Here is an 18,258-nt window from a genome sequence, read left to right on the forward strand (position 1 = left end):
CAGCATTTCTCTCGGTTCCCTTGGCCGAGGGGGGGCAGCTGCTCCCCGCTGCTGAGGCCTCGCTTTCCTCGCGCTGCTCCAACTCGCTTCGCAGAAAAGCCGCTTGTTCCCGGCAGCCCCCCCCCCCCCGCCGAAGCGCCCCGCCTGCTCGGGGCCAGAACTGCGCGCCCGGGCGAGTCCGAGGCTTTCTCGGACCGGAGATTCGCGCGTCTAGGGGACAACCCGGACCGCTGATTGCGCGGCACTTCCGGGCGGGGCACACGCGGCCGGAAGTGGAGCGGGCCGCGTGCTCGCTCTTTCTCCGGAGGAGCCCGAAGCCGCCGCCGCCGCCGCCGCCGCGATGGGACGTCCGCGCAAGGTGAGGCCGGGGCGGGGGCGGGAGGGGGGCGTCCGGGGAGGGAGGGAGCGGCGCCGGCCGGCCTGCCTGCCTGCCTGCCTGCCTCGCCGCCGGCCCCGCACGAGCTCTCGCGTTCCTCCCTTGCAGACCAAGAACCAGAAGAAGGAGCGCGCCGCCGCCCAGCTGCGCGGCCAGGAGGAGTTCGGCTCCGTCCCGCACTCCTTCGTCTTCCACCGCGGCCGCGTGGGCAAGAACCTGCAGCAGCTCATCCTGGATGTCCGCCGCGTGATGCAGCCCTACACGGCCTCCAGCCTCCAGGTGAGGCCGGGAAAGAGAGGCCCAGGGGAAGGAAATGGGGGCCGGTAGGAGAGGAATTCCATAGCTTACAAATGGAATTTGGCTTAGATGGGTTACGATAGGAAATGCAGAAATTGGGGCTTCTGATGATTCTAAGGGGAATATAGGCTACTATATGGGGATGAGGAATTAAATACACACATAAATGCCCAGAAAACAGTTTGGTTCTCTCTCTACATACATTTAAGAATGTGTGGTCTTGGACCATTTTTGTTCAGAACAATAAAACATTGCTCCAGTCAGCATAATCTTCTCCCTCTGACAGGGGCTGTCTAAATTCTGGATCATTTAGGGGGTGGGCTGTGTGGTTGTTTTAAAAAAATCTTGCGAACATTTTGCCAGTTATACAGATCTGTGTTTATGAAACCTGGATCACATAGTACCTAGCCATTTTGCATATTTAATGCAAAATGCTAGTCCTTGCGATTGTTCAGTTTTGTTGCAAAAGTGTTCAAGGATGTAGTTGGGAATGGCCTGGGGGGGGGGGCAGGTAGGGTAAGAATACCAGAGGCTTTCCTGAGCACATGTTTGCTCAAAATGGATTTCTAAAACTCTAGTAACTTCAAAGCATTTTACTTCAACTAATTTAATTAAGTAATTTAAAGACAATTCTATGTCCTAGTTTTTGTCTGGCAGCACAGACAGCAGAGCCACACTGATTACAGGTCTTGACTTTTTCAGGTGCGCAAGAAGAACACTCTGAAAGACTTTGTGGCAGTGGCTGGACCTCTCGGTGTGACTCACTTCCTGGTGTTCACGAAAACCCCCACCAATATCAACCTTGTAAGTTAAGCAGTGAGAAGTTGCTGAGTGGTGGCAACAAGTGGTTCCAATATTGTTCTGCCCTGCTAGTCTCGTGTTTTGGTTCTGTTAGAACAGGCATCGGCAAACTCGGCCCTTGAGATGTTTTGAGAGTACAGTTCCCATCATCCCTGACCACTGGTCCTGATAGCTAGGGATGATGGGAGTTGTAGTCCCAAAACATCTGGAGGGCCGAGTTTGCCTGTGCCTGTGTTAGAATGTGCAACTTGAATTCTTTCTCTCTATATTGATGCTTTTCAAACTCTTGTCTTCAAATTGATTTGTCTGTTGAGGACAATTTTGTGTTGTCATTGTGAAGCTTTTACTCATGGCAGGAGATTCTGGAGCATGTACTAGATTTTACAGTCAATTCCTATGGAGCAGTGACCAAGCTTCTTGGGCCTCGTTGCTGAGTGTGAACTGAGTACAGCCTCCTAGGACACACAAGTCCCCCTGCTTGCCCCGGACACTGATCACTCCCTGCAATATGTAGTCACAGAGCAGTCTTCCCCAACCTGATGCCATCCAGAAGGGCACCAGGTTGGGAAAGGCTACCATGAAGAGCAGTATGGCAAGGCAGAATTGTCGGAAAGGCTTGTCTGGTACTGACCCTCTCACTGAGGGAGTCCTGATAAGCTTCTGAAGAACTTTATCATTCTCCAGAACCCTGCTTTGCAGGATGGACTGTTGTGAAAGCTCAGGTCCTCTTCCTCTTATACCCTCTGATGGTTTTGTTGGCCCAATTGAAGTATCATTGTAACTCTGCCTGATGACCTGATGCAAATGATGACAATGTGTTTTGCTGAGGGAAACCTGTGATTCTCAATTCAAAGTAAACGCACTGATGCATCTGGATTTTGCAGAACACTAAAAGCAGAGCTTGAATTATGACAGCCAATCTGCCTGTGGTGGAGGCTGCTCTGATTGATTTCTCTCTTCCTCAGAAATTCTTCCGTCTTCCTGGTGGACCAACCTTGACCTTCAGAGTTGCTCAGGTACCAGTTGCTGGAAATAGTAGGGTAGGCTAGGTAGAATGCAGCTGCCTCTGAAAGACCCTTTTATAGCTTGCTAAGGTTAGGAGGGTTTTTTGCTACCTGTTCTTTCTAGTGGGTTATTTATTTATATATCGCCCTTCATCTGTAGATCTTAGGGTGGTTCACAGCATAAAAATACAAGATTAAAACAAAATACATAATAAAAACAAGAACAAAAACCAAGCAAGCCAATAACCACCCTCCAACTCCTCTTACAGACTCCTAATGTGGTGTGCTGTGAATCCTTGACCTAGGTGAATTATTTATCTGTACTTCAAGACAATCTAAATTTTGCAGCCTGTATCACTTATGTAAATTGCCTAATTTATCCTGGCTTTATCACTACTGAACATCGTATTCAGCCACCCCTCTAGCTTCAGGGATTTCAGGAGTACAATTTCCTAGCATATATTTGCTGCTATGAGGTCTAGAAACCTTTTTTTTTTTTTTTTAAACGACAGCTTGAGATGCTCATGAAGCTGAACCAGTACCAAGTCTACAGGCCTTCTGGATATCAGGGTTTACATCAAGGATGGGCACTCCAGATACTGCTGGAGTATGACTCCCATTATCCCTGACCTTTGGCTGTGCTGGCTAGGCCAGGTGTGAGTTGTAGTCCAATAGTGGCCACAGGTTCCCCACCACTAGTTTACAGGTGGTGAGGAACTACCTCTTGGTGGTGGGGCACTACTGTGGTGTACTACCTCTTGGTAGTAGTACAAGATTCTCTATTATTATTATTATTATTATTGATTATTATTTAATTAGATTTGTATACTGCCCTTCATCCGAAGATCCCAGGGTGGTTCACGAAAAAAAAAATACAAAATGAGAATACAAAGTACAAGAATACACCTCTGCTGCTGCCTCACTCATCTGTTTCACTTCAGTATTCGCTCATCAAAGATGTTGTGTCAACCCTGAAGCGGCACCGGATGCACGAGCAGCAGTTCACGCACCACCCACTCCTGGTCCTCAACAATTTTGGCCTTCAGGGCATGCACATCAAGGTCATGGCGACTATGTTCCAGAACATGTTCCCTTCCATCAATGTCCACAAGGTAGGTGTGTGCTGGCCTGGAGACTGTGGGAAGTCAGCTTGATGGTCCTGCTCTGCTACTCAGATGCCTCTGGCCCTGGTCTCCCATGGGGTGTCATACAGGTCAGCTCTGCCCTGCTTCTCAAAAAGAGCGTATGTTATTCATAACACTTGTGTCTTCTTCATCTGCAAATCTCAGGGCAAATTTACTTCTGTGAGGTTGGTTAAGTGGGAAACGTGTGGCCTCAGTTAAGGTGTGTCTTGGCTTTACCATGTTAGATTGGAAGTGAAAGCTCACATAGTTGGAAGCTTCTTAATAGACAAAAAATATCCCTCACCTAGAAAACATTGGGGAGAAGGCAAGAGTGGAACCTACTCCCTGATGTGAGTTAGAGAGGTTAGTTTTATAGAGCATTCAGTCTGAAATGGCGCCTCTGTGACAACAAAGCTAGTGACAGGATGACCTCATCCAGGATATATAGAGTGTGTTTGTGATTTAGACCTGTTTTCCATTCTGGAAAGGGATTGTGGAAATTAATGTACCGTATTTTTCGGCCCATAGGGCGCACCTAGTTTTTTTTGGGGGGGGGAGACAAAAAATTATTTTTCCCCCCCCCAGGCGCAGGGCCCAGAACAGGCTGCTATCCACAAGCCTAGGGAGCCCGGTGGGAAGTCGCGCCGGGCTCCCCAGGCTTGTGGATATCTGCCCGAAGCCCGGGGCGCGCTTAACTCAGCACGCCCCAGGCTTCGGTATGCAGGCTGCTATCCGGCGGTAACTCCCGCGGGCTCCCAAGGCTTGCGGATAGCTTCCTGAAGCCTGGAGAGCGAGAGGGGTCGGTGCGCACCGACCCCTCTCGCTCTCCAGGCCTCAGTGAAAGGCTGCATTCGCCCCGTAGGACGCACACACATTTCCCCTTCATTTTTGGAGGGGAAAAAGTGCGTCCTATAGGGCAAAAAATATGGTATATCTTTGTGTTGGAACTGCAGTGCATCTTGACGCCATTCTTGTGCAGTGGGAATCATTGTAGAGCTGGAAGGGACCAACCCCTTGCCATGCAGGAATCTCAACATGTCCCCCATCCAATTTGAAGCCATACCAGACCCTACATAGCTTGGCAAATGTGCTAACAGTCTTTTTACTACTCCATATGTGGTTGGGCTCCAGCTCCCACCAGTGCCAGCAGCAGGGCCAATGGGCTGGAATACTGTGAGCTGTAGTCCAGCTACATCTGGATGGTTGCAGGCGCCCCACCTCTGCCTAACTGGAACCTTCCTATGAATTGGAATTCCTTACCCATTAAAAGGAAGCAAGGAACAGGGAAGTATCTGCTCGCAAATGGTCCTCATAGTGCAATAAAAAGGTAAAGGGACCCCTGACCATTAGGTCCAGTCGCAGACGACTCTGGGGTTGCGGCGCTCATCTCGCTTTATTGGCCGAGGGAGCTGGCGTACAGCTTCCGGGTCATGTGTTTGATACCAGGGGCACTTGAATTAAAACTGGAGGGATGTGTCACTTGCACTTAAAGAGATGCATATACATTTTCTTGGTCAGTTCTCAGGACAGTGGGCTAACCCCCCTCCCCGCATCATTCTGCCTTCAGTTCTATTTCTTCCCACCCCAGTCAGGACTGGGCTCATGTTTCCTCAGCAGTGCTGGTGCTTCTGGGATTCCCTGTGTCTGTTAGCTGCGGGGTAGAGGGTGGTGAGGGAATCTCTAGAATATTGTAACTGCATTTCCATTGAGGGATGGGGTTCAGTGCTGGATAGAAGACCTTCCTGCTCCAGTAGGCATAGAGCAATTCAGAGTGACGACATCAGTATTGTGGCCGTTATTTTTTTTAAGGGACACCTCACCCCTTCTTGCCACCTTAGTTCTAATGGTGGAACAGATGCAAATGATGATAGCATACCTTTGGCATACTCTGTGATGGCGCTGGTGCATCTGTGCGTGGCTCCTTTATGGAGTTCCTTCTGCAGTTGGTGCTTCTAGCATTAAGCTGTGGCAAGTACAGCCTGTCTTCTTGAGAAACTCTAGGCCACGGTTTGTGGGCAAATGAGGCAGAACTAGTCCTGAGCTGCTTGGGATTTTGTGCTTTGTTTCTGGATTTGATTCTTTTGTGGACAAGTAGGATTTCCAAGGTCCTTCACTGGATAGCACTCACTTTATATGTAAATACCTAACACTCGTCACTAGTGGGGAAAGATTCCAGGGATATAAGAACAGGATGAAGCACAACCATGAGTTAAACTTACTCTGAATCAGCACTGTGTTTTTGGATATATTGCATTGGTAAGTCAGGGGTCCCTTTACCTTTTTAAGCTCAGTTACCGAAGTTGGATACCTAGAGCTGGCTACAGCTAAGTTGTGCACTAGTAGAAGCTAGCACATTGAGTCCTGCTAGGAGAATGGGACTTCCTGTCTCTCCGCCCAGAAAGGTCAAGAGAAGCCCCAGGAGGAGGAGGAGAAGGAAGATCATTCCGTCTGCCAAGCAGAAATGCTTGTGCAGACAGAACGATTGCCTTAGCACAATGTTGAGTTCCACCTCAAGAGTACTAGGGAAATTGGGTACTAGGCCTCCTGGGTTCTATAAAGGCTGTCAGAGCTAGGGAATCTTCATTGCCACCTAAAGTACTTGTCAGATGAGGAACTTCATCATCATCATCATCATTTATTATTTATACCCCACCCATCTGGCTGGGTTTCCCCAGCTACTCTGGGTTGCTTCCAAAAAAATATTAAAATACAGTGGTTTGTTAAACATTAAAAGCTTCAGCCTTCAGATGTCTTCTAAAAGTCTGGTGGTAGTTCTTCTCTTTGACATCTGGTGGGAGGGTGTTCCACAGGGCAGGTGCCACTACCGAGAAGGCCCTCTTATGCCATATTGTGAGCCTTGGTTCTCATGCTGTTGTGTTCTCTTTTCTCCTACCCTGCCCCAGGTAAACCTTAATGCCATCAAGCGTTGTGTACTGATCAACTATAACCCAGACACCCAGATCCTTGAATTCCGTCATTAGTAAGTATCTTCTGTCTCATGCTGTGCTCCTCCCCAGTGCTGAAGGATCAGATCTGAGCTCACAGTAATCTGCATCTGCAAGAGGGACATATTGCATGCATGGCCACTTTCATAAACTATATTTTAATTAGTCTGTGTTTGCAGTTCATTGTTTGTGTGCCAGTCCGCATTATGCATGTCAAACATTCATATTATTGTGCTCATTAAACAAAACACTGTTTTGCACTGTAAGGATGTACACTCAGGGAAGAAATACTTCTTTGTGGCTTTGGTTTGATGATAAAAGATAAAGCTCAGGGCAGCATACCAGGGGTACATCCTATTTTATCCTTGCAATGTAAAATAGTATAGACCAGGGGTCACCAACCTTTTTGGACCGGGGCACATTTCAGATTTTGAAAGAGTGCAGTTTGCACTAGTCACAAAATGGTACAATATGGCTGCTGGGGGGGGGGCATGGCATGGCACAAAATTAAGAGAGTAGCCACAGTGAAACGTTTCCTGTAATTGTATTTCTATATAAGAAAGGAAGACAGGAGTGCCTGGCGTGCTCTGGTCCATGGGGTCACGAAGAGTCGGACACGACTAAATGACTAAACAACAACAAATATAAGAAAGGGTTTAGCCTATTGAATTTCAGCCTGACACACAGCAATTAAAGGCACAAGAATCCTGTTTGCCTCCAATGCCAACCATAAACCCAAGCCTAGGATTCCATCCTGCACCTACTTACAAATATTACTTCTGAGGAAAAATGTACACCATTGTTCTGTAAGTTAACTAGTTAGTGAATTCTTAATGCATGCCAAGTTTTAGCTTCTGCACAGCAGGAGGCATACCCAAGCCTCTTAGCAACGTTTTCACATTTGCCTTTGGAGGGGAGGGAGATTTATTATCCTCCATCCACACTTGTTCTGTAGTAGTACTTGCAGAAAATAGCTTCTAGGTGTGCCTGATCTCAGATAAGCCACCACAGGAAAGATGCATTCTGGGAGTTAGGAGGAAAAGAAGGGCAAACTAGGTGAACATGGTGAGAGTGTGGTCTGCTGGTGTGTCTCTGGTCTTAATCTGAAACAAAACATTCTGATGAATCTTAAGCCGCTTGGGAACAGGAGTTTAAGGGATTGCTGTCTGGTGGTGTCACACTACTTTCTTCCTTTTCAAGGTGTTTTTTTTAAAAAAATATTTTATTAAGGTGATTTCAATTAAAGGTAATACAGTGATACAGAAAAAAAGAAGGAAAAGTGAGAGGGAGGAAACTAATAACAAAGATACATATCAAAGTGAAAAGGGTTTTGAACCCTGGAAAATTTATCTAACCAACATTTTTTCTAGTATATTATGCCACCTGCCTTGTTGGGGCCCAGAGCAACTGGAAGACAGCCAGGTCGTGGGGATACTTCCCTGGATAAAGTGAGGATCAAGGAGTTTGCCCCTGAATCTAACAGCTAAATTTTCTAGATTGTATTCCACACCCCTAGCTGGAAGCCAAGCATGTTTCCAGAGTTGTAAGAAGATTATGTCAGCTAATATAGAAGCAAGGCAGGGATAGCCCCTGCCCAGATGATAATGTCAGCACATCACATTTCACATACTGACCCTTGCCAGAGGCCTCAGGCAGAATAGAGAAGAGTCTTTCCTAGGCCTGCATCCAAATAACCTTTAATTGGAGACGCCAGTGACTAAATTTAGGACCTGGTACATGGCAGGGCATATCTGCTCTGCCTCCTCCACCCTTACCCACCAAAGACAATAGCAGTGGCTTGCTCCCCTTGCTTGATGGAATGCCTCCACGCACCTCTCCTGCCCTTTGTGTTTTGCAGCAGTCTGAAAGTGGTGCCTGTGGGAATAAGCAAAGGGCTGAAGAAGATCATGCAGGAGAAGTTTCCTAACATGAGCCGTCTGGAGGACATCAGTGAACTATTGGTTAGGTGAGAAAAAGACCCTCCACCTCCCCATAAAGCTAAGCCCCCACTCCCACCCCATTCAAAGTGTAGGTTCATTTTGGGTCCTGGGGCAGGTTGAGCTGTTCTTAGCAGAGCTAGAGACTCAGTAGAGACGAATGGTTTGTGAATAAGGCAGGATGTAAGGAGGTTTGTGCATTTTGGGCCCTCTTTCATGATGCCCTTGCTCTTATTTTCTGTTCCTTTTTACTTCTTCGTGTATGTTTAAACTCCTGTGGAATGCCAAACCAGCTTGATTCTCATGCTCCCACTGATACATCCTCTTCTTTATTGGTGCCCATTCTTTTTCCACCCCACTTCTTCCCTTGTGTGTCTCACCTTGTTTGGACTGTAAGCCTGAGGACTGTAAGGCTAGTGTCTTTTCTTGCCTTGTTTTATGTGCAGAGCTCCTCTGTTAGCAGCATGCCAGGAATAATAATGTTTTCCTTCCCTCCCTGCAATGCAGAGACATCAATCTTTCTGAGAGTGAAGCTGAGCAAGATGGCAGTCACAACACCACAGAGCTGCCTCAGGCCTACGCTGGCCGGGGGAACATGAAGGCCCAACAGAGTGCTGTCCGCCTCACCGAGGTCAGGCCATGGAACTCTTGAGCTCACAGAATGGGAGTGGGTGAGGGGGGGCAGCAGAGAGCTGACCTCTGCTCTTCCAGCTGCTGTCTACTTCGGCAGTGAAAGTCCTGATCATCCAAATTGGGATAGCCATGAGGGCTGCCAGGTGGTGGTGGTGATGGTATCTCTGACCTAATGAAGTCTCTGCCTCTTTTCCCAACAGATTGGCCCTCGAATGACCCTGCAACTGATCAAGGTGGAGGAAGGGTTAAGCCAGGGCAATGTGCTCTATCACAGCTTCAGTGAGTGTCTTCCCCGTTCATGAAGCCCTCCTCTCCTGAGCTTCTATGTGGAAAACAATACCCCCCCACCCCCACAAACACATTTAAAAGGCTCTAGAATATTAATCAGCCAAAGGCCTGGTTGAAGAGGAATGTTTTTGCCTGGCGCCTAAAGGTGTATAATGAAGGTGCCAGGCAAACCTCCCTGGGGAGAGCCTTCCACAAATGGAGCCACTGCAGAAAAGGCCCCTTCTTGTGTCGCCACCCTCCCGACCTCTTGAGGAGGAGGCACACGAAGAAGGGCCTCAGAGAATGACCTCGGGTTCTGGGTTGATTCATATGGTGAAAGGCGGCCCTTGAGGTATTGCAGTCATCATCATCATTTTATTCGTATGTCGCCTTTCCACAGTTAAAAACAATGCTCAAGGCGGCTTACAACATGACAAGATTTACATAATTACAAAAGTCATAATAAATAAACCACATCAAAATTACACAACCAAATGGAAAACAATTTCCACATAAATCAAAATCTAAAACTAAGAATACAGCATTAATATAACAGTTTAAAATGACATAGGTAAAAAAATAACAGCAATTTCAAAAACAAAAATGGAGCCCTCTCTGCCCAGCGACAGCAGTCCTTTATGGAGCCCGTCAGGCCCTGGGCCAGGTGGTGAGTGGCAGGACCCTCAGGTGCTGAGCAGGGGAGTCCTGAGCCATTTAAAGCTTTATAGGTCAAAAACAGCATTTTGAATTTAAAGGTGGGGGGAAGTTAAAGTGAATAGCTAGGGGTGTACCCCAGTATTAAAGATATTCGACAATAAGTCTGTATAACATCCAGCCATGTTCAACAGTGCATGAATAAATCTGCCATTGCTGCCTCCCCAGAACAGCAAAAACAGTCTGTTGGGCATCCAAGCATGTTGCATTCAGGTTGGTGAGCCTGTTGTCAGCCATTGTCTTCAGTTGCTGAGTTGTGTTAGTGGTGCCACCGTCACTTTCTTAGATAAAAAGCACTTGTATGTGATACCTGCTCCCACTGGGTTCCCAGCTGCCCTCTAAGGGAGTAGATATTGAGTGGAACGCAATCACTCCATTGGTGAAGCATTTAAGCTTGCCGGATGGAATGATCTCTCTCGGAGCCCGCCCACCCCAGTTCTGGGGTTTCTACCCTTCCCCACCTGCCAGTTGGGGAGAGAAGCCCCAGTTCCACTAGTGGGACTCATTAGGTTGGCTCCCGCTAAGCATAACTGCTTAATTGAATCTATCCCCATGTGTTTGTTTTATACTTGCTAATGTGTAGTGTCAACGTTCACAGCTGTTGGTTTTAATTTCTCACTCCTGCCCTCAGTTTATAAAACGGAGGAAGAGCTCCAGGCGGCCCTGGCCCGGAAAGAGGCGAGGCTGCAGCTGAAGGCTGAGCGGCGCCGCAAGCAGGAGGCAGATGTGGAACGCAAGCAGGAGCAGAAGCAGGCTCACAGGTGAGGGAGAGAAGAGCCAGAACCTTGCATCCCACAAAGCTGCTGTCCCTACATGCACACATTCCAAAGTAGCATGCTGCTTTGCTTTGGGAGGACCAATATATGCACTTGTGATTGTATTGTTGGTTTGCGGGCTGCAGGAAGAAGAGTCTGGAGGGGATAAAGAGGAAGAAGAAGCAGGCAGAGGGAAGTGACAGTGATGCGGAGGACCCTGGGATGCAAGAGGACCAGAAGGTGGATGAGCCATCAGACGATGACATGGAGTATTATCGGCAGGAAGTAGGAGAAGAGCCTGATGAAGGTTGGTATCTAATTACATAAAAAAATTCCTTCCAGTAGCACCTTGAGACCAACTAAGTTTGATGCATGTATCTGAAGAAGTGTGCATGCACACGAAAGCTCATACCAATAACAAACTTAGTTGGTCTCAAGGTGCTACTGGAAGGAATTTTTTTATTTTGTTTCGACTACGGCAGACCAACACGGCTACCTACCTGTAACTGGTATCTTAATTAGTAGTGCTGAAAAGACTTGGCAGCTAGGGGCCCTCCTGGATGCAGCTGATGAAAACAGTTGTGCTTCTGAGCATGAGCTGGGACACTTGCAAGATAGATAATACTTTATTCGGCTATAAGCCCACAAGGTAAAACAAATCAATAGATAAAAATCAATAGATAAAATCAATAGCATTTTACAATCTAAAATATCAACTAAAATATTTCAACGCATAATCTCTAAATGTACCGTGTTATGGCCTTGAAGATAAAGATGGTGCATAGAGTTTACTGAATTTTTAATAGTCATGCAGCATTCCATGAAGTCTTTTATATGACAGAACTGAGATCAGGAATCTAGCAACCTGTAAAGTTCTATAAGAGTCAATGTCCTGGAGTAGATAAGCTAGATGTAATTCAGGTGGTTTAGCAGCAATTTCCAGAATGATTGAACTCAGGATCCTTGATCGGGGAACATTGTATAAGGGGCAATTATGGGACACTTGCAAGGTAAACGCTCAGGTGCATCTATCCAAGGGGAGAGGGAGGGAGGGACACTGCATGTGTGAATGCTACCTCCTAGCTTCGTATGGACCACCAGTTATACCTGTGTTACATGTAATAGTCTGCTCAGAAGCAGCCACCGTCCCACCCTTTTACATGGGACCCTGTCCTAACTTTCTGACCCTGAGTGATGTTCTTCCAGAGTGACCAGATGCAGAGGAAGGGAAAATTTTATCAGCAATTTCCTAGTCCAGCAGGACAAGTTGCCACCTTCCAAAATTTCCCCTTTGTAATCTACAATGCTACAAGTTTTGTTTTTCTCTTCCAGCAGCTCTCTGTTTTTCTGAGGGTCCTGACATACCACTTGAAGACCAGTGGCCTAAAGAGCCTTTTGGACTTCAAGGCAGCGTAGAGGCTGCAGCTATCTTTATCTTCTCTCCTTGTGACCCTCCTTTAGATCTGTTTCCCCAAAGCGCTAAGAGGAAACGAAGGCCCAGTCAGTCCACCAGAGCTGGGAAAAGGCATAAATGCACCCATCCTGCTGGTGACCAGAGCCCAGCAGCATCTGCAGGGACCAGCACCAAGGCAAGGAAGCAGAGGACCCCACGGCCCGTCCAGTGGAAGCAGCAGAAGTTGAGAGGCTTCTCTCCTCGACAGCCCAAGGGGGCCCAGAGTCAGCAGCCGAGGGAGGCTGGTCAGCCCGCGGTGCAGCACAGAGTGTCACCAAAGGCCAGGAGGAAGCGGCCCCAGGCCCCAGGGCAGCACCACACCCGGCGGCAGCCTGGCTCAAGGCCCTGGGGGCAGGGCAAGTCTGGACTGCGGCAGAAGCCGGTGCTCAAAGGGAAAGGAAGCTTCCGAAAGCCCGGACGTTCAGGGAAGAGGCCAGCCTAGAGCCCTGGGCCTCCCTCTCTTGGTTTTGTATAGCTGTTTGCAGGATACATATACCTACTGATTCACCGTGAGCTGCCTGCCTTTGTCTGACTGTCTCTCTGGGGCTTGCTCTTTCCCCATTGCTTTGCAAGGCACAAATATCTTTGAATTGCTACAGAATTGGCCAGCGGTGTCTGTCAGCTGGATATGGTGGCTGATAAGGCTTGTTTGCTGGCAAGGGGAAACGGAGCAGGGGGAAATCAGTTGTTGCTGGAATAGTGGGCGATTGAAGACAGCTGAAAAGTGTGGTGGCTGGTATCCACTGGAACTGGTGAGGCAGAAGGGAGAGAGGCCAACAGTAAGTGGAGCCCGAGCCAAAAGTGGGCCGATCCCATTCATTTTGTTTTCTGCCTCTTCCTAGAAGGGCAACACTGATAATAAGGGGGGGGGGCAGATTGGCATGCCGTTTTGCCCCCTGAACTGATTGTAAGTGAGAAGGCAGGTGCGGGGGGGCAGGCAGGCTGAGGTTGGTGAGGCAAGTGCCTAGTTTGTCCTCTTGGGCCAGGCTGATTCCTTCACGCAATATGTAGTGATGGCTGCCATTGCAAATGTCTTTTCAGGGAGGATAATCCTTAGCCAGCAAGCCTAGTAGTCACTGATACACATTACCTCCATTATCAAGTGTCAATATGCCTTTGAATAACTCTTGTTGGAGAGCAACAGTGGAGAGGGTGGCTGCATTTGTGTTTTGTCTCTGGGTTTCTCACAGGCACCCGACAACTGAGAACAGGATAGGTCTTTGGACTGATCCAACAGGCTCTTCTTAAGTTCTTAACTGTGCAGCTTATTGAGGGTATAGTTCATAACTAATTCTGTTCTACTCCTCTTTGCTCTTTTTAAAAGTAATTTAAATTACTTTTGGACGCTCCTTAAAATGGGCCATGGAGCACCAGTGACCCCGAGGTTGTTGGATTCCAGCTCCCATCATCCCTGACCACTGGCCACGCTGGCTGGCTGGGGCAACTGGGAGGTGGAGTCCACAATTTCTGGGGAGCCACGCGCTCTCCATCCCTGCCTTTGAAGGTGGTCAGAGCAAGATAGACAAAGTGTGGATATTCCCCTTTGAGGAGACCCATTTGTCTGAGAAGTGGTTGATACTTGATCACACTGTTACGGTGATGAGATTCCATGAGCAATTTTCAATAGTTTTCTGGTCTCAGAATGAGACCCATTAAAGGAAATTGCTGCTTAGCCATGACCACTCTACAGATTCTTCATAGTTGTGTCCATGTTTGGAATTCCGAAAGCCTTGCCTTCTGAAATAATAGTAAGAGCAAGTATTCTAGTCCTCATGGGCAAGACAATTTTTAGAATAGTGATCTCTGTGGCTCATTTCAGGCATCAAGCTGAACCATGGTTAACACAGCTTGGCATGATAATCTCTCATTGTTAAAGCAGTTGATTTAAGAGGTCCTTATTTAGGTTTCTCTGTCTTTTTGCCTGAGAGAACAAAACACCACTACAGCTGTTTCTCCCCCATCAGGAAAAAAACTTATGTGAGAGACAGATAAATGGAAATGATAAATGGAGCTCTCAAAGTGGCAATCACTAGCATCCTTAATAGTCTGCACCACATTTTGACTGTCAGAGGAATGCTCCATAGGAACTCAAATGTCCATCAAAAACTGGAGAACATTTCCTTTTATCTTAAGGTGGGTGTGGGACCTTTTCTCTGACAGGACTCTTTAGGCCTGAAATTTGCTTATAAAATACTAAGCAGCCATCTGTACATTGATCAAGAGAAATATATCTTATAGGAACTACATACCCTTCAATCTATCCCTCCATTCCTGTTTTGGTGACTGCTGAATTTAGGCTGTAAACATGTTTGAGAGGATCCACAAAGTGTCCAGTTTTCTGTCCTGTTTGAAAAGCTCTTTGCCAAATGTTTTCTTCAAGTCCATGTGTTCATAAGTTCGTTGGCATCTGTCTGTCTCAAGACAATGGAGTGTGCCTCCTGGGGCTAAGTCAAACCACTGGAGAATTACAGCGCCTGCTGTGGCTGCAGAGTCTGCTGCCTCCAGCTTTGGTTTTGCCGTGTTAGCAGCACTGAAGTGACCTTTCCGGCACAAGCCTGGGCAGTGTGGATGGAGGTCCTGGGTTGCCCAGACAACAAGACCACACTCTTGGCCCCACCGATGTGGTCCAAAGGAAAGGAAAACAGTACTTTTGACACTAGGTTGGTTGCAGGAGTTGCCGGAAGGAGACGTACAAGACACCATCCAACTGTCTTAGATACTCCACTCTAGATTTGTGTTACGTTTATTCCTTCGCCTTTTCTTATTCCAAAGATATCCTGCCAAAAAAGTGGGTATGGGTTTCTCCTCCTCCCCCTGAAGCCTTTCTCATAACTAGGTAAAGATGTGAGGCAGTGGAGCTTTGGATCAGAATTTTACTTCTCCCATGTGGGCTACCTTCTCAGGTTGTTGAGCCCCATCCACCTCTCACTTCCATCTCCAGCACATGCAAAAGCCACCTTGACCATTGGACCCACTACTCAATACGCTGAAGGCTGTCTTCTCATAGAATCATAGAGTTGGAAGAGACCACAAGGGCCATCGAGTCCAACCCCCTGCCAAGCAGGAAACACCATCAGAGCACTCCTGACATGGTTGTCAAGCCTCTCAGGCAGGGGAAGTCCCTATCTCCCCAAGCTGGCCAGTTGAAGCCATTTCTTGGGTGTTGCCACTTGCATACTGACAGCTTCAAGGAGTCACAGGTGAGAGCTGGAAACCAAACCCCAGAAGGAGCACGACATCTCCCCCACTAAAGGGACTACCCCTCCCCAACACCCCATAATTGGCATGACCCAGCTAACTTTAAACATGCCCAAATCAATGGAAATTGAAAACATTTTAACTCTTGACTGGATTGTGCCCAACCAGTTCTGCAGTTTGTATCAACTCTGCTAAGGAGCCATGCAGGGCGCTGAAACTTACCAGGTATTATTTTTATTTGACTTGTTAAACACTTGTTCCCAAAAGGTTTTTAAGCAATTTAGAAGACATCTATTCTAATGATTTCAAGCATACTTTGCACCTTGTGCTGTTGCTTTGTTTGGGAGGAATTGCCTTGTGCCTCCAGGGGCCAAGTCAAACGACCTGAGAGTTAAGACCTGCATGAGTTCCCTAAGGTTACATTCCTTAAGCAGTTGGACTTTTGACCAAGTAGTACTTGATCTTTAAGTTTATAGGACCTTCTGACTATTTCTTCCCTCCTCCCAGTGAAGCAGACTTCTGTTTTTTTTTTCTTTTAAAAAATCCTTTCACCATAGAACAACATTTAATTACAGACATACAGTAATAAAACATCCCACTCTCACCCAGAACCTGATATTTGCATGCAAAATAATAACAGAAGTTCTTATCTGAGACACATATTTGTATAGAAGGCGATAAATGGTTGAAGTTAACCAATACAGTCTTATGAGAGGAGTCCTCTAGTTTGGATTTTAGCCATGTACTGTATGTAATAAAGCTGTGCCATTGAAATACAAATGAGTCTTTGCTTCAGGCCTTGTGCCAATTTTCTTTTTAAAAATTTCACAAGTGCTATTTGCCATACTTCATTGTACCAATTTGTTAGAGAAGAACCTTCTAAGTTATTGTATTACCTAATTATTGTGAGCCTGGCTGTTAGTAGAACTTTTTAAAAGTTTAGACGTAAGTTTTATTTGGACAAATCCTTCCTCCCAGAACAGCCACCTCCCCAAAGGTCCACCACACCTGTTTGTAAGAACCAGATTCTACAGCCTCTGGCGGTTTGTTGAGGGGCTTATATGGGATAACTGCATAGGCAGGAGTGCCATTTCTGCACTATTTTAAGTGCTACCTCTCACAGAGACAGATTTCCTCTACACTGAGATCCACACCTCTGTTTCCTGCATTTGCCTTAAACCATCTGTACCCAGTGCTTTTTAAAAAGAAAAAAGGTGCCAGTACTCACCATGAAGTTGTTACAGTAAGTGCCAAACTTTTAACATTTTAATTAAAAAACGGTGCCAGTACTGCATACCCCTGAGTACCCCCAGAAAAGCAGCACTGGCATCCCGTGTCTATTTGCATTAACAGCTTAAGACACTAGACCCTGTTCTAATTCTTTAGCAGAATCCCACAGTACAGTCATACCTCATGCTGCGTCCGCTTCAGGTTACCGTATTTTTCGCTCTATACGACTCACTTTTTCCCCTTCAAAAATGAAGGGGAAATGTGGGTGCGTCCTATGGAGCGAAGACGCCATAGCCCCGCGACCCTCTCCCGGCTGGAGAGGTGACGCGCGGATATGGCAGGAGCCTCTACAGCCGCGCGTCACCTCTCCAGCCGGGAGAGGGTCGCGGGGGGCTGCTTTAGCCCCGTGCGCGCTCTCCCGGCTGGAGAGGTGACGCGCGGCTATGGCAGGAGCCTCTATAGCCGCGCGTCACCTCTCCAGCCGGGAGAGCACATGCGGGGCTAAAGAAGCACCCCGCGACCCGCTCCCGGCTGGAGAGGTGATGTGCGGCTATGGCAGGAGCCTCTATAGCCCCGCATCACCTCAGCCGGGAGAGCGCGCGCGGGGCCAAAGAAGCCATAGCCCTGCGACCCTCTCCCGGCTGGAGAGGTGACGCGCGGCTATGGCAGGAGCCTCTCCACTGCGCCTTTCCGCTGCTCCCTGACCTGCTCTTTGGGGCTGGTGGTGGGCTTCCCCCCGCCAGCCCCAAAGAGCAGGTCGAAAGGAACCTGAAGCCTGGAGAGCGAGAGGACACACCGACCCCTCTCGCTCTCCAGGCTTCCAAGGTAGCTGCCTGAACGCACCTTAAACGGCACCTTGTTTTAGAGCGGGAAAACAAGAGGGGGAATGTTCTCCCCCTCTCTGCGCAGCGCCTCCTGCCGCTTCGCTGAAGGGGCGCTGGGCAGAGAGGGGGAGAATTTTTTTTCTTGTTCTCCTCCCTCTAAAACAAAGTGCGTCCTATGGTGCGAAAAATACGGTACGTCTTTTCAAGCTGCGTCCCACAGCAACCCGGAAGTACCGGAATGATTACTTCCGGGTTTCACAGCATGCACAGAAGCGCTAAATCGCACTGCGCACAGACACAGCACTTCTGGATGTGAACACTTCGAGTTGCATAAGCTGCATGAAGTCACCTCGAGTATGCACTCTTGCTTAAGAACATACTGTCTGTCTGACCTACCATTCTTTGTAATAAACCCAGTAATTGTAACCTGTTCAGCAGATGACGAGATTGGCCAGTGATGTACCAGTTGACAAGGCTCTATCTCCTGTTCTGAGGGGTGGAACAAATAACTTCAAACTTTTATCCTTATTTAATAAGGTTGTGAAGTGTTTAGCCACAAACCACACAACACAGGGAGTAACAAACTAAGCTGCAGTAATTGTGAGAAAACCTTTCAAGAGGTTATGGATGGATGATAAAAATAGTCACGAGTTATAAGCAGGACTGCAGAGGGCCTGTTTCAAAACTCAGGCAAAGTAGT

The 18,258-nt window shown here is 47.6% G+C and overlaps 1 protein-coding gene across 2 annotated transcripts; it reads left to right on the forward strand.

Annotated features, from left to right (window-relative positions):
* Positions 1-196: 196 nt before the first annotated feature.
* Positions 197-16,284, forward strand: LOC308467073 (suppressor of SWI4 1 homolog). Of its 2 annotated transcripts, XM_080988467.1 has the most exons (12): positions 198-358; positions 485-655; positions 1,376-1,477; positions 2,440-2,490; positions 3,420-3,590; positions 6,506-6,582; positions 8,406-8,513; positions 8,992-9,115; positions 9,318-9,396; positions 10,730-10,859; positions 11,000-11,160; positions 12,315-16,284. In XM_080988467.1, exons 1-12 carry the CDS (start codon positions 341-343, stop codon positions 12,746-12,748), a joined length of 1,626 nt encoding a protein of 541 aa, XP_080844593.1. In that variant the 5' UTR covers positions 198-340; the 3' UTR covers positions 12,749-16,284. The 2 variants fall into 2 exon arrangements, with proteins under 2 accessions (XP_080844594.1, XP_080844593.1); XM_080988468.1 differs by lacking the exon at positions 3,420-3,590 and having other exon boundaries at positions 197-358.
* Positions 16,285-18,258: the final 1,974 nt, after the last annotated feature.

This window comes from Podarcis pityusensis, assembly GCF_964106645.2.
Source record: "Podarcis pityusensis genome assembly, chromosome: 17".
In the NCBI taxonomy this organism is placed as follows: Eukaryota; Metazoa; Chordata; class Lepidosauria; order Squamata; family Lacertidae; genus Podarcis; species Podarcis pityusensis.

Coding starts and splice junctions, on each gene's coding strand:
- LOC308467073 (XM_080988467.1), top strand. Junction 656..1,375: donor ACACGGCCTCCAGCCTCCAG/GTGAGGCCGGGA, acceptor TGACTTTTTCAG/GTGCGCAAGAAGAACACTCT. Junction 9,397..10,729: donor TGTGCTCTATCACAGCTTCA/GTGAGTGTCTTC, acceptor TCCTGCCCTCAG/TTTATAAAACGGAGGAAGAG.